The sequence below is a fragment of the Dama dama genome, chromosome 12 (assembly GCF_033118175.1).
Source record: "Dama dama isolate Ldn47 chromosome 12, ASM3311817v1, whole genome shotgun sequence".
NCBI lineage: Eukaryota > Metazoa > Chordata > Mammalia > Artiodactyla > Cervidae > Dama > Dama dama.
This window is the reverse complement of record NC_083692.1, coordinates 24465658-24482576: the sequence shown is the minus strand read 5'-3', so window position 1 is coordinate 24482576 and position 16919 is coordinate 24465658. Positions and strand designations below refer to the sequence as shown.

The 16919-nt window shown below is 41.7% G+C and overlaps 1 protein-coding gene across 3 annotated transcripts in view; it reads left to right on the top strand.

The window, feature by feature from the left end:
* The first annotated feature begins 4406 nt into the window (after positions 1–4406).
* GARIN2 (golgi associated RAB2 interactor family member 2) overlaps positions 4407–16919 on the top strand; it is a 31549-nt gene continuing 19036 nt past the window's right edge. For 2 of the 3 annotated variants that reach the window (XM_061156852.1, XM_061156851.1), the window contains exons 1-4: positions 4407–6856; positions 9260–9357; positions 11957–12041; positions 14342–14517. In XM_061156852.1, coding sequence (XP_061012835.1) covers positions 14359–14517 — 159 coding nt within the window. In that variant the 5' untranslated portion in view covers positions 4407–6856; positions 9260–9357; positions 11957–12041; positions 14342–14358. The remainder of the gene's footprint in view (positions 6857–9259; positions 9358–11956; positions 12042–14341; positions 14518–16919) is intronic. The other variant, XM_061156853.1, reaches the window with a different exon arrangement.

The window sequence follows — 16919 nt, the reverse complement described above, 5'->3', positions numbered from 1 at the left end:
TTATCAAAAAAGGACTTGCCAGTAAGACAGGGTTGCGGAGCTTTTTATTTTGGAGTGTTGCTGGAAAAAGCCATGAATGGAATGAAAGGAAAAGCAGTTTGTAGAAGAGATGAAATAGGATGCTGCAATATCGCAAAACCAGGGAAGAGAGTTTCAAGAAGGAAGGATGTGTGTTAGTTGCTAGATTGTGTCCGACTCTTTGCAACCCCATCGACTGTAGCCCACCAGGCCACTCTGCCCATGGAATTCTGGAATGAGTACCCATTTCCTTCTCCAGGGGATCTTCCCGACCCAGGGATGGAACTCGGGTCTCCTGCATTGTGAGCAGATTCTTTACCTCTGAGTCACCAGGAAGAATAATCAACTGTCAAAAAGAAATGTCAACAAGGATGAGGGCTCAAAAAGAATCTACTGATCAGGCAATCATTTGTGAGCTACAAGAGTGCAATTTCAGTCATGAGTGGAAGGCAAAAATCATATAGCAAAATAGAAATCATGACTGAATCATTTGAAACATGGGCATGAGAAAAGAAAGACAGACACAGGATGGTGGCTTGAACCAGTAACAAGATGGGGAAAAGATTTTTGTTTGTGAGTTCTGAGAAAGGAGAAACAATAGTAGTGGGCATATTAAAAGTTTGAGAGTAACATTCCAGGTGGAGAAAGAAGAGGAAGGAAGAGTTGCATTTAAGGATCCTGATGGCCCATTTAGACTGGAGAAGAAAAGGAACATTTTTCCTTCTGAGTTAGAAAAGGTAAAAAAAAAAAAAAACAAACGCACATTTGAAGTAGATTTAAGGAAAATTTAATTGTAAAGTTAAAGATTGATAGTTCCACTTGGCACAGTGAAAATCCATGTCATATAATCTATTTGCATTTATTTGAGCAAAATTAATTTAGAATGCCAAATGCCAGGCTGGATGAAGCACAAGTTGGAATCAACATCGCCAGGAGAAATATCAATAACTTCAGATATGCAGATGACACCACCCTTATGGCAGAAAATAAAGAGGAACTGAAGAGCCCCTTGATGAAGGTGAAAAAGGAGAATGAAAAAACTGGCTTAAAACTCAACATTCAAAGAACAAAGATCATGGCATTCGGTCCCATCACTTCGTGGCAAATAGATGGAGAAACAATGGAAACAGTGACAGACTTTATTTTCTTGGGCTCCAAAATCAGTGCAGATGGTGACTGCAGCCATGAAGCTAAAAGACGCTTGCTCCTTGGAAGAAAACTATGACCAACCTAGACAGCAAATTAAAAAGCAGAGACATTACCTTGCCAGAAAAGGTCCGTCTAGTCAAAGCTATGGTTTTTCCAGTAGTCATGTATGGACATGAGAGTTGGACCATAAAGAAGGCTGAATCCTGAAGAACTGATGATTTTGAACTGTGGTGTTGGAGAAGACTCTTGAGAGTCCCTTGGACTGCAAGGAGATCCAACCAGTCCATCCTAAAGGAAATCAGTCCTCAATATTCATTAGGAGGACTGATGCTGAAACTGAAGCTTCAATACCTTGGCCACCTGATGTGAAGAGCCGACTCGTTAGAAAAGACCCTGATGCTGGGAAAGATTGAAGGCAGGAGGAGGAAAAGGGGACAACAGAGGATGAGATGGTTGGATGGCATCACTGACTATGGACATGAGTTTGAGCAAGCTCTGGAAGATGGTGAAGGACAGGGAAGCCTGGCGTTCTGCAGTCCATGGGATTGCAAAGAGTTGGTCACAACTGAGCAACTGAACAACATTTTAGAATTATGCATATATCGCATATTATGATTGATTGTCTTAGTATTATAGTTGATATTTAAATAAAAGATTGTAAAATAAGTGCTATTAAGTGATGTTGCATGTTACAGCAAGTTGATTCTTTGGGTAGCTTTTATTTTTGAAGTTATTTTCTAACCAACAAAACTTTCTGGATCTAACCCATAACCAACTCCTGATCTTCATGAAACCCTCATAAGTAAGTTATTATCATTCCTAGTTATAGAAAGTGGGAATTTATGTAAGTATAAAATTCAAAGAAAATAAATTGTGTATCTTGTTATCCCAATGATGATGATCTGTGTTAAATAATGCCTTGTATTCTAACAGGCTTATAAGAAGCATGAACCTCCACTCTCTGTTATAGAGTTGCATTATTATAGAGTTCATTAATGACTTGACTTAGAACCAAGAGGTTAAAAAAATTGCTCAATTCTGGCTATTTTTTTTTTTTTTTTTTTGCATTCAGCAATATTTCTCCTGTAGTCTTTTGTAATAGTTCAATAATTTATTTAACAAGCATATATTAAGTTCTTACAGTATGCCAGGCTCCATGATAGACTCCAGGGATACAATGATAAATGAGACAAAAGCTCTAGTATCCAAAAGGAGACAGATGATGAAAAAGCAAAAAAAAAAAAAAAAAAAAGACGAATTATGAGAAGTCTATGAAGAAAGTCCTATTATATGTTAGAGAGTAACTGGATGAAGGCGTAAACCATCTTCAGTGGTGTCAGGGTCCAGCAGTTAAGAAAGGCAGCAATCACACTGAGAGACTTTAGTGTAGGAGTACTAAGTTAAATTTGTGTTGGACATCTGGAAAAGCACAGAGAAAACACTGAGGTGTCAGAGATAATAACTATGGGAAGCAGATACCACAGCTCGGGCTGGGGAGGTGGGAGGGAAAGGTTAGGATTATCAGAATCTGGAAGCTCATAGGTCAGACCCCTGGGAGGTAGGGCTCAACCCTCCAAGGAAAGGGCACTGCCCAGATGTTGAATGGCTAGAACCAGTTGCCATTGCCAGGGTGACACACAGAGAGTCAAAAACCAATCCGGAAGGAACATAAGTCCCTTCTTCCCACCCTCTGCTTTCCAAGTTCCCTCTAGTCTGATGCAGCCTATTGTTGAACCTAGCCAGAAGCCAGCTGGCAAAGAAAAAAAAGAAATGTAGCTGGCTGAGTTCCAGCCCCAGCACTCTATTCAGCACTGCGGAATACAGTGGTGGATTTGGCGCTGGGAGGCAGTCACTTGTCCAGGAATTGAGGAAAGGGTTCTCTAAGCAGGTGATATTTGAGCTCAGAGCAGAAAATAAGCCCCTCACATTAACTGAGAGAAGAGCATTCAGAGGAAAGGGCTTAAAGAATACAACCCCAGAAAGGAGACTGAAGCATGATGAGGGAGGGGGCAGGGTCTAAAATATAGTTGGAGACGACTGAAGCCAGGATGAGGCAAGATCATGCTCACACATGTGTAGGCTCTTGGGTGTGATACTAAGTACACAGACACCTGATGATATATGTCAAATAGCCTCATAGCATGGGGAGCCACTGAAGGTAAAAAAAAAAAAAAAAAAAAGGCTTATTTAGTAAACACCTATTGAATATAAGGCACCGCTCTAGACAGGGGCTCCTGCAGACAAGGAACCTACCCTCCCTGCCTCCTACAACTGTTCCTCTGCCTGTATTTTATTTCCTGGTTAATGGCACCACCATTTACCCGTTTCCCAAACCAGAAACGTCTGAGTCCTTTCTTCTCACTTCCCACATCCGATTAGTCACTAAGTTCTGTCAACTCTACTAATAGTTCCTACATTAACCCACTCATTTCTAGTCCCACTGCTACCATCTTAATCTGTACGCCTCTGGAAATGCCCTCCCCAAATTCACCCTTCACGCTGCTACCAAAGTGGTTGATCCAGAGCATAAATCTCTCTGTGCTAAAACTCCTCATGAGAAAACTGCTGCAACAAATGTCCAAGCCCCAGTCCGGGGCGGTTTAACCCAGGGCGGTTAAAGTCCTCCATGAGCTAGCCCCTCCGTCATCCACATTCCTTTTTTCCCCCTCCCTCTTCACTGAACACCAGACCATTTGCAGTTTCCCCTTCGAACCATGTCATTTTATGCCTCAGCGCCTTTGCTCAGGGTGCTAATCTTTCAAGATTAACCTTGGACACTAACTCTTCCAGAAACCCTTCCCTAAATCCCCAAATTGGACTAAGCGCCCCTTATCTGTGCTTCCACTTATCACTGCATCCCATTGGCATCACCCCTCCTCCACTTAATGATAGAGACTGTTCACCTCTGCAGCCCCAGCTTGATACAGTGCCTAGGAAATAGTAGGTTCTCGTTACTAAACTTACTGACAGAATTGACCTTGGATAGTACTCAGCAGGGAGCCAGAGACAGAACCTGACAAGAAAACTTCATATCCCATGCTTAGAACATGCAGCAGAGGGGACCCCACGCAGGCATGAGCAAGTGGGCACATCTCATGAGGGACAAGGGCAGAGGGCTAACTGGTATGGACCTCACTTCAACAGAGTGCTTCAAACTCAGAACTATGGCATCATCTCCAAGAACAGTTACAAGTATGATTTAATACTCTGTGCATGTTAAAAAGGAGAAGGCAATGGCAGCCCACTCCAGTACTCTTGCCTGGAAAATCCCACGGACGGAGGAGCCTGGTAGGCTGCAGTCCATGGGGTCGCTAGGAGTCGGACACGACTGAGCGACTTCATTTTCACTTTTCACTTTCATGCACTGGAGACGGAAATGGCAACCCACTCCAGTGTTCTTGCCTGGACAATCCTAGGGACGGGGGAGCCTGGTGGGCTGCTGTCTATGGGGTCACACAGAGTCGGACACTACTGAAGCCACTTAGCAGCAGCAGCAGCATGTTAAAAAACATTAATATTTTAAAGATGAATATTTAAAATATACCATGATTTTTATTTCCCTCCTTTGCTATTTCTTCACGTTTTAAGATACTGGTAGGGGAAAAAAAAAATGGAAGTGAGAAAGAAAGCATTTCATCAACACGTCAGAATTAGTAACAACAACATGGAAAAGGTGAGATCAGATTTATGCAAAAATGTTTCCTGGCCCTGATGCAGGAAGCACGGAAAATGGCCAGTGATCATGCAACAAATATGCTGAATGAAGAGGTGAGTTACAAGAAATCTAGCCAATGATACTCATACAATTAGAAGAAGAACCTGTCCATCCAGAAGAGGGCATTCAGGATAGAAGCAGGAAAGGGAGTGTCTGAGGCAAAAATAAGAGGAAATCCTTTGATCTCACACATGTAGAGGCTGCCCTTATTGGCAGACTGAGCCAGTTATACATGGAGAGATATTACCAGAGTCTGCTGCCAGTAGACACCCCAATGATACATCCGGTCCTCAATTCTGGGAAAGCTGCCCTGATATATATCCTATGGGATTGGATGCTGTAATCTCCCTGACCCCAGCACCTGGTCCCAAGTGGAAGTTACAGTTCTTAAGGAAATAGAAACCCTATCATCCACTCAAAAACTCAGATGATATTTATTCTGAGATACTGAATGTTCTCTGGGCCCTGTGCAAAGCAAGTGTTTAAGCCTGCAATATGGTGACCCAAGTGAAGCGAATTCACCAAGGCAACACCCTCCAATCCCGAGTGGTTGGTTAGTATCCCCCTTGTGCTCTTCCATCCTCAGGAGTAGGTGAGGAGGTGGCTAGACAGGTAAGCACCTGCAGCCCTCGACCATAACACAAAGGTGAAGAAGGATAGTCTGACAGGGAAGCCACACAGAAAAGCAAAGACAAATAATCATGCTGCTTCAAGAGGGAGGAGATATTCAGAGAGAGAATACCGTGTGTTTCATTACATTCATTCATTCATCCAACAAACAGTTACTGGGTTGGGTGCCTACCACAGCCTGTGTCAGAATATACTAGAAGCTGAGGTATAAAGATGCTTTATGAAATTAAAAGATGCTTACTCCTTGGAAGAAAAGTTATGACTAACCTAGACAGCCTATTATAAAGCAGAGACATCACTTTGCCAACAAAGGTCCGTCTAGTTAAGGCTACAGTTTTTCCAGTAGTCATGTATGAATGTGAGAGTTGGACTATAAAGAAAGCTGAGCGCCGAAGATTGATGCTTTTGAACTGTGGTGTTGGAGAAGACTCTTGAGAGTCCCTTGGACTGCAAGGAGATCCAACCAATCCATCCTAAAGGAAGTCAGTCCTTAATGTCCATTGGAAGGACTGATGTTGAAGCTGAAACACCAAGACTTCGGCCACCTGATGCGAAGAGCTGACTCATTGGAAAAGACCCTGATACTGGGAAAGATGGAAGGCGGGAGAAGGAGACGACAGAGGATGAGATGGTTGGATGGCATCACTGACTCAATGGACATGAGTTTGGGTAAACTCTGGGAGTTGGTGATGGACAGGGAGGTCTGGCGTGCTGCATTCCATGGGGTCACAAAGAGTTGGAGACACCTGAGCGACTGAACTGAACTGAGGTATAAAGAGGCCTCTGCCCTCTAAGAATATCACCTTCTTTTGAAGTTTTTCTTCACAGTAGCCCAGAGTGGCTTAAATATTAGTATGTTTAAAGTCTCTGAAAATTGGGATATAGTTAGATTGAAGGATAAATTATCACTCAAATGATAAATGATAGTGTTTTCAACTCCTCAGTAAGGTGTATTTTCCATGGTGATCCTGTGACTGCATGGTCTCTTCTCTCCAGGGAAGCCTGTGAAATCTTCACACAGCAACCAGAACCGCAGCTCCGGAGCTGCGCGGGCTCCACAGGAGCACTGGCGACCTCTGAGCCCAGGCGCTGCGTTCAGGTCTGCTCTTCGCTTACTTCAGAGACGATGTCAGCACTCTATGATGCGGGAGCCTGAGAACAATGCCCAGGGCAGCCTGGCCTCCTGCGTTCTTTTACTAAGTGGTTAGTTGCCTGCCCAGTAGACTGAGAGCACCTTCTGCCAAGGAAATGTGAGAAGAGTTGAAAACGTGCTATTTGGAGACTATTCTCCTAGTAGACATCCAGGAGATCTCCAGAGATCTAATTCATCCTCACTTCTCCACAGTAAGTGCCTGCCTGCTTCCTGCCACGTTAGTGTGACCCTGAGGGAGAAGGAAAGGAGAGGTGGATGAACCCTCATAATCAGGGCAGAATGTCTTCCCTCTTTCCATCTTTCCCTTTTCCTTTATAGTTTCATTTCCTTCTGGTTTCAACCATAACAAGCAAGAAATCTCAGATTTTTAATTGAACTTCTCTATTGAACTCCTTGAAAATAATTTGAGAGTTTGTTTGAAAACAAGTTTTCTGGATGATTTTTAAATTCCGATTTTTCAAACTGTTACCCCAGTTTTCTCCCATAAGTGACTGAATTGAATGAATTTATGGAGATAGTTGTTTTAGATTATTCAAATGGGAGAGAAGATCTAGAACACAGGGTTTTTCTGTTCAAAGCTGAAAGGTTAGTTGGAGCCACATTGTCAGAAGAGAGGGGGCCCATAACAGATCGTCTCTCAGATTCACCTACAATTGTGACCTAGGATTGTGATGGACCAATCTGAAAATGTGTTTATTACTGTGTTAAGAATCTTGAGGGAAAATCTAAGTAAATGCTTTGCTTCAAAGTGCTACAAGGAATGAATCTCCAAGCGCCAAGTAGTATTACAGAGACCAGCTCTGATATGTGACAGGTAAACCTATCATTCAAGAGCTTTCACATAATTACAGAACAACACACACAGAAGAAAAAGACAGGAGAATCTACATGGTCAGTACCTGGGTGTTCACTATGGAATTCTTTCAACTTTGGTGCAGCTTTGAAAATGTTTTATAATAAAATACCAGCCTCCATGAAAGTAGTAAATAGCCAACACTTAGAACATTTTCAGGGACATGTATAGAAACCCCCTCTGATTTCAGTGGTCAGAAAAACTACCAAAACCACTTCCACATTGGCTCCCACTCTCTCCACTTTCCAATTTCCATTAAAACTCAAGGTGCCAAAGTCCAAAAATTTCCCAGTAACCAATAACCACATCATCATCACCATCACAGGGTGAAGAGACCTCATAGCTATGCTATTTTTAGCACTAATAGGGCCTTGGTCTTTCTTGAAGCATTACCCAGCTCTGGGAGGTCCTAGTGACATCATGAAAGTCTAGAGCAAAGCTGAAGTAATTCTATCCCTGAAATGTTACAAGTCATTGCTTCTCTGTGCTTGGTTTCCCCATTAAAATCCTGGCATTAGTTTCTGGTCTGTAATCAGATTTAGTTTGGAATCTGTTTTGTTTTACTAAAAGTAGCCAACAATACTTTTCAGATGAAAATCTGTACTATAATTCTGCAGCAAAGTACAACCTGATGTAACTCTCTGCTGAATTAAATCTCCACTTAACTGGAACTAAAAAGAGAAACAGGAAAAACTGAGAGAGGGGATAAAGCACTAATTAAAAGAAATAAGGGATGCAAAGAATCTGCAAGTGATAGGATAAATTAGGGTTCATCTCAAATAGAACTAGATTCTTTTATGGTGTCCTTACTCCACAACACACAAATCACATTTATCTGTAATATCACTCCATATCTTACTTGCTTAATTAGATGTATAAGACAATTAATGGACTTGGTGAAAGGCATAGATTATTGAAAAAAATATAAACTTCGATGGTGAAAACTAATGCACCATCCTTGTAGGACATAATATAACAAAGGGTTCTGTGCATCTGTGAAATGATGCCAGTATTTCCACGGTGGCCTATAGCAACCTTACTTTGTTTCTCTGCTTTAATTCACACATTAATTCAGCACATATTTATTGTAAATCCATAATCCATACATTCATTGACCCTTTAATATGATTAAGCTATTTTTAATACTAAAATTTATTTTTTGAGTTCTATATTGTAGATAGACCTCTACTGCACATGTAATAGTAGTAAAGCAAGATAGTATGAACTTTCATAAAGAATTTGCATAGTCTTGTTTTACTCCTAAAATATTTTCATAGAATCTATAAATGTTCAGCTTATTAATATGATAATGCTATTGCCAATTTCCCCCTCAACACCTCTGCTCTGACTTTTCATCATCAAGGCCATGTTCACATGATTCGTTCTCTGACAATTCAACAGTCGCAGGATGATACAAAAGAGATATAAATGCATTATTCATGTTTTACATTTATCCTGACTAAAAATTTATCCATGGATAATGATGAAAATGTTCCAATGTAAGATTAGGAGATTATGGTGTCAACTGCACAATTCTGTAAAGACACTAAAAATCATTGAATTGTACTAACCCTTTAAATGAGTGAAGTTGATGGTACATAAATTATATCTCAATAAAACTATTTGAAAAACCTATCCATGGATAAAATTATTAGGAAGACAAAAACCACCTGTGAAAGCCCAGCCCACACAAATTAGAGTTATTATGAATCACCAGAGTTAATAACATTATTTCTGTAAGGGTTGCTCATTGGCTGAGACGGCGGGGGTCTGTGAGCGGGCTGCTCATCGTGATCTCCCCACAAGAAAGGACAGCAGAGCGCAAGGCCTCTTCAGAGGGTGAGCTGTGAATCATCTACTGCTCTTTAAGGGAGAATCTCTTCCCAAACGCCAGTTGAACCATTGGGTGCAATTTGTTCTGGTAAATCTTATAAGAGATTGTGATGTTCCATATAGGTCCACACTATGATTAGTAACTGCTGTTGTTTTTTTTTAAAAAATACTTATATTTAATGTCATGGGAAAATATTAGTATATATTGCATATATGAAGCAATTTTAAAACTTCCAGTTTCACAGATATAAGGTATATATGGCTATGGATATATATATATAAGAGAGAGAGAGAGATACATATATATTGATATAGACAGAGCTATACCAAAACTTTTTTTTTATACCAAAACTTTAATACTATCTCTAGGTATTAAGAGTAAACCTAGTAAATAGTTAACAGCGGACCTTGCTTTTGAACCACTGATAAAATGTGTTGTGTGCATGCACAGCCACACAATTGGTTTCACAGAACAATTCATACACTTTAAGAATTGTTAAATAGTGCTGTCCCAACTAATTAACCGAGATAACTGAAGAGATTAGGGATGGGAGCTTTGGTGTACAAAGTATTAATCTCAAACCACAGTTACAACAAAACTAGTTAACATTCAGCACACATTTACCAGCCATAATCCAAAAGTACCAAAATATATCCAGAACAAGTGCTTAGCAACGAACAATTTTCAAAAATCCTATCACATCAGAAAAGATAAAAGATTCTATTTCATTTCCTGCTCCTTGGTTGATCCCACCCTTTGTTCCACAGTTCAAAGCGGATGCGAGGGGCCAGGCCTGGTCTTGGTGGCCAGTCCCCTGGAACCCTTCCTTCCTCTCATTCTCTCCTCCCTCTCAGTGGCCCTGGATGCAAGCTGCTCCTGTTCCCCCTGAGAGATCATCTGCCCTCTAGAGGCATTTTTCTCACATCCAGGGATTCTGGGGGCCACCTAAATGCCAGCACTGGGAAAGGGCCACAGGGCATATACAGAGCAGTACGTGTTTGTGAACAAGACACACCCTCCAATATGTGGATGTTGTCACTTTGTCAGAGTGATCTTTTTTTAATGTGCACTTTATCACCCACTTCTGGATGAGCAAGAGTCAACTACTGCATTTTGTCAAATCTAAAATCCATCATTTATAAGATATAATATTATTTTATGAGCCAATGAGAAGGAAAAATGCAGCTAATTATATACTCAATGCTTTCTTACAGCTTGGAATTTTTCACATGGTATTTATCTATCACCCTCTGAGCCCTCATCCTCTGGCTGTTTCTTAGAGGAGTGCCCCGCTCTAGTCTCTGGGACCTTCTTCCAAGCCTCTGTGTGCATTCTACAAGTTTTACACTGAAACTTTCTTAATCTTACCAGAAAGGGTCAACAAGAGACGTTAAGGTTTTCATTAACATCACATTTTAAATGGCAATTAAATGTAACCTAGGTAGTACAACCTATGTATATAATTTAACATAAACAACCATGACTAAGTCTAGGCACATGCAGCCAAGTGACAACCACCAGGAGATTCTGTCCCCCCCTCTGCACACACACACACACACACACACACACACACACACACCCCATGAAGAGTGATCACAAGACATACTCCATTTCAGTTTTTAAGCTGAGTAAAAATATGTTCCTTAGAATGAATGAAACTTGGGAAATATGAAATTAACAGTGATCAAGAAGGAACCCAGTCCAGCAAACAATGGGGAGATTATACCTTTGGACACAGGGTCAGGGGTGGTGGATCAGTGTTCACTGTGCAGTAGCCATGCTAGCCAATGTTTTTTATGCATCATTGTGTCCGGTGGGCCCAACGCTGAGTTGAGGCAGATGGTTTTATCCTCATTTTACAGATGAGGAAGCTGATCTCAGAGATGTTAAGTAACATGCCAAGGTCACAAAGGAACAGGTGACAGAGCCCAAATACGAACCCAGATGTGTCTGACTCCAGAATCCTTTATATCCCCACCACACCAGTTTCCATGCTGGTCTTAACAGCACTTGAGTTCTGAGAGCAATTACACTTGTAGTTGGCCTGGTCCCAAGTATTCCTGAAGGGAATTTTATGGAGAGGAAAAAGGATTGTCTACAGTGACTCACAATATATGGCATGAGAACTACACACTAGTGATGAAATGGTGAGTTGAGCATATGTAAGTGTATACATATACACAACTACCAGTTGGGATTATAGAGAGTTGAATGGGTGTTCTGGCTCTTTATAGGAAGACAATACCCAGGCTTCTCAGGACCCTACATTGCACAGTGGTTCTTTGAGTCTATATTACTAGCCACCTCATATGATCAAATATCCTCATTGACTATAGCAACCCAGGATTTCCCTTACTTGGCAGTTTCAGGCCTGCTGCAAGCTACAGACTCATGACTGTCTGACTCTACTCACCGAAAGCCATGATCAAGACCATCGAAAACAGCTCAGTTCAAATAGAGACAGCAGCTCTCTGACCACTGACGTAGTTAATGGAACTCTTTCTAAGGCATGGCTCTCATGTGTGAAATGATAGTATGGATTAGTGTTGAAATGTTCTTCCTTTATATATGCCTTATTTTCCATTTTTGTTTCCTTTACAAAAGACTTCATCATGAAAAAGAGGAAGCCCAAACTGAAGTGAGTTAAAACTTTACCTCAAAGAGGATTCTGGCTTGGCCCTGGATTGAGGTAAGAGGTGATGGTGCATATGCGGGTTAGGAAGGAACCACATGGAACTACTTCTCTTGATCTCTCTTGCCCTTCAGCTCTCCTTCCCAGGCTTTTCTTTTTTTTTTTTTTTTCCTAGCTGCACCAGGTCTTAGTTGCGGTATATGGGATACTTTAGTTGCAGCATGCAAACTCTTAGTTGCAGCGTGTGAGATCTAGTTCCTTGATTAGGGATCAAATCTGGGCCCCCCACATTGGGAACATTGAGTCATAGCCACTGGACCACCAGGGAAGTCCCTCTAGGCTTTCTTTTTTCTCTTTTCCTCTTCTGGGAAAGATAAGACGCTGTACCAAAGACATTGCTTACAGGGATCAACACTTCTAGACCTCAGGCAAGGACATGGGAACTGACAGAAGAGAGTCTGTCTGGGCTGAGAGAGATGAAGTAACATGACACTCGCTCTGGGAAATGAAGGGTGAATAGCTGCTGTGGTATTGCTGATGACCCTGGCCTGAAAGCCTGCTGACCTTTGCTTTCCTTCCTCTGTCATACCTTTCTCTCATCTGAAAGTGCACTTTTCTTATGATTTATTGTCATATCTGAGGAGATCTCTATCTATTTAGGCCCCAAATAATCCAACTGATGTTTTCATCCATCTTCCCTCCTCCAACCTCTCATTCCTTCTTCCTTGTATTATTATTCCCATCTGTCTTTCCAAGCGCTCAAGGCAGGACCGCACCTTAGGCGATGACATAGACTGCTCTCGTCAGTCTGTGAGGCTCTGATTCGTGGTGTGGGGACTTAAAACCTCGGCTAAGTTACTTTCCCTCTCCAAGCCTCATGGTGTATAAAATGAGCATCTTAATAATGCTACTTCATGGTGCTTTTAGAATCAAATGAGACAGCACACGTAGAGCTGTTACAGCGTGCCACAAAGCAAGAACTAAATAAATGTAGTTGATTATTGTTTTCCATCCTATCTGTTTCACTTTGTCATTTTGTCTCTCTCTCTTATTCCTGAATGATCTTTCTTCTGTCTCATTCTATTTACATTTTGGCTCCTCTGGACTATGACTTCCTCTTGGCTTGTTTTACTTTGCCTGTGTTCATGTAAGATGCGCTGAAGTTGGGGCGGGGAGGGGACATTGTGTTGTCAACGGCAGAAAGCCTGATGGGAAATTCCCAGAGTCACATATTCATGGGATGTCAAGCAGCAGTGGTCTCTGTGCCCCCATGCTCTGGCTGGGATGGAGATGAGACGTGTTCACTACCCTGTAGCTTGGCCAGGGAAAGGAAGAGAAGGATCTCTGAGAAAGGACTGAGGTGGAAATAAGTATTCAGGGCTTACCACTTACCAGTTAAGGACCCTTCCTCTGAATTAGCATGGAGTTTGTGAAGGGGAACGAGTGATCTTTTGAAGGCTTGAACAGAATTGCCTTCTGGGGCCTTGTTCCCTTGTTGGAATTCTGTGATTTCTGGCAGATGAAAGATCAAATCCAATGATGTAGAGCCACTGTTGTCTGTTGAAGCAGTTGTAAAGAGAGAGCAGAGAGACAGCAGGAGATGCTCAGCTGTCAGTGACTAGACAGAATCCACTCTTCACTAAGCCTCAGTCATAGATGAATGGTCAGGAAGAAATGGTCTCAGGGTTAGCATGATTTTGAAACTCTACTTACAGTAAAAGGGCCTGAGACCTATGCAATATGGGAAGGATAGTGGTAGCATTATTTAGGAAGATAGAAAATAATGGTTTGGGGAAGGAGATATATGCTGAAAGGCTTCCCCTCACCACCCTAACTAATTCCTGTTGCCAGCACCACACCCCAGACACTTTTTGTCACATGAATCTGATCCAGAGTCTTTGTAACCCTTACCATCCAACATTTTCTTTTTCACTTGCTTTACTCTGTCTCTGCAGAGAGAGTAACCTACATGAAAGTGAAAGCATTAGTTGCTCAGTCATATCCGACTCTTTGCAACCCCATGGACTGTAGCTCTCTGTCCATGGGTTTCTCCAGGCAAGAATATTGGAGTGGGTTACCATTGCCTTCTCCAAGGAATCTTCCAAACCCAGGGATCAAACCTGGGTCTCCTGCATTGCAGGCAGATTCTTTACCATCTAAGCCAATAGGAAATATGTCTGAGGGCAGGCGTATTATCAGTCTGATTTAGATGGATCTCCAGTGCCCAGCACAGTGCCTGGAATATCACCAATGTTGATAAAATGTGTTGAATTAATGAGTAAGTGAGGCAACTTAATTATTACGTTAAATGTTCTCTGTCTCTATTTATTGTACTTCCATTCCTTCATTTTCCTGAGGTTTATACATAAGCACAATGAAGAAGAGTAACAGGAAATCTCCCACAAGGATCGACAAGCAAGATGACATCTGTGTCCCAGACTTCAAGGATCCAGGAGAGCTTCAAAATATGTTGAATGGAGGAGAATATGCCCCTTTTGTATCTCCTCCCATATTAGAGAGCAATTTTATCCAGGTAAATGATAATTAAACCCTGAATTAAGTTCCAATAACCTCAATAATTAATTTTCTCAAAGACAATGGAAAAGGTTGGAAAAATTGTTTTAATATTTTAAAAGGGACTGTGTGATAGAATTAAAGGGGATAGTTTGGGAACTTCAAACAATCTAAACTAATTATAATGTAAAAGGAAAATTCATTTCAAATTTCCCCAACAAATTCTAACCTAGAAATTCTGTCCCAACTCTACTGAAATTATTCTATAATCTTCTCAAAATTACACAAAGTATAGTCATTTTTAGAATATTCTGCCACAGGAAAGCATTCAGATAACTCCTTTCTTAACTTAGGAGACATTTTAAAGAATAATATCTATGACACAACTAGGAATTAAAATGCATTTTCCTTCTTAGTTCTGAAGGAAAATATACTTGTTAAATTGTATCAAAGAGAGAAGTTTCCTTCTCCTAAAAATGTACCTACATTATGAATGAAACTACACTTCAATGCATTTGGGGGCAGTTCTAAATTTCCTCTAAACTTTCAACATTAAACTATTCAGACAGAGGGTTCCATAATGGTCCAGTGGTTATGATTCAGTGCTTCCACTGCAGGGGCACAGTTTTGATCCCTGGTCCTGGAAGTTTCGCGTACTGTGAGGTGCCAAAAAAGAAAAGAAAAAAAAATTCAGACAGAGTAATGGAGAACTGAATTAAATGATGTAGGGCATACCCTTAAACTTCGTGAAAATGTCACAGCCAAGTCAAACACAAAACATACCCATTTAAGCAGCTCCTCAGCTGATTCGACAAAGAAATGACAACATACACATGTCCTCTGCACTGATGGGAGAGCTCTTCACCTCTAAGAAGTCACAGGGAGGGAGGTGACGCCTCAAAGAATACTAGTGTTTAAGTCATACCCCAAAACACGTGTGATGTCATGTTTGATGTCATTCACCTTCTGTGTGCTTCATCCTAATAATCTTTTTATTTTTCTTCTGTACCTCTCTCAAATAATCATTTTCAAGCTTTAATGAACACTGGGGGAGGCAGTCAGCTTTCGATAACTTAGACATGTCCCCATGTCATAACTGGATAAGTTACTCCCTTCAACACACACAACCTCTTGTGACTGCTATGTCTTTGGCAGCAAGTTATCAAGGTACCTGATTCAAGTGTGAGCAAAAAAGAACACTGATTATCTCAAGTAAAATGGTGGCTCAGATGTAAGGCATCTGCCTGCAATGTAGGCAGGTTTGATCCCTGGGTCGGGAAGACCCCCTGGAGAAGAGAATGGCTACCCACTCCAGTATTCTTGCCTGGAGAATCTCATTGGCAGAGGAGCCTGGCGGGCTATGGTCCATGGGGTAGCAAAGAGTTGGACACAAGTGAGCGACTAACACAGATACAGATTGAAAGAACCACAGGGCTGCAACTCATTCACAGGAGCCATCAGGGTTCCGGCTTCTCTCTTTTTGTCCTGTTGCCTACAAATTTCTCCCTTCAGGACATCACATGCGAGCAGGACATGACAGCTGCCAGGAACAGAGGGGATACATCTCATCTCTGAAATGGGGAGAGCTGAGAACCCTTTTCCAGAGCCACCAGGAGGCTCTGTCCCATTGGCCAGGCCTGAGTCACATGCCCCTGCATAGAGCAATCACTGGCCAGGGGATGGGACCACCGTGACTAGTTTGGGTGGATGAGGAGTCCACTCCTCAGCTGGGGGCACCATCCCTGAGGGGTGGATCCTGGACAAAACCAGAATTCTACTAATCAGGAATATTAGGAGCATGGCTTTGGGTAGCTAATCAATAGTGTAGGCTACAATCTCTTTCTAAATATATTTGTTTTTCGGTAATTTACTTTTTTGCAGCAGTTAATATGCAGCTGAGAAACCAAGTGTTTTCCCTCTCTGGCTTCCTTTACATCCCTGTCCACCCACTTTCCGGTCTCCTCCTCTTCCAGCCAGCAGAGATTCTCCTGGGTGCCCAGCCAGTCCATGTCCCACGTGGCTCAGGCCTCATTTAGAGGCCCTTCCTCCGGGGACCTTTTCTGACCCTATGGCCAGGGTGCACCCAGCTGGCCGATGGGCAAGAATTCAGGAAGTTTACAAGTTGGCTGTTAAACACAGTCATCATTAGGAATTAAATGACATAACCTTATAAATAAAACTATATTCAAAATAAAGGCAACAAATACTCAAAATTCATCACTCATTCTCCTACATTTTACTATTATCTTGGGGTTATGGATACAAGAGTTTGACTCCTGTGAGAATCAATTGGCTGTATGGAGTACAACATAGAACAGTATATGACTGTAAATCGTCTGCTACAATTTATAACAAACTAGAAAGGTAGTTACACACGTACCTGCCTTCTTCTCCACTAGGTCAAGTTTTCTGTCATGCACC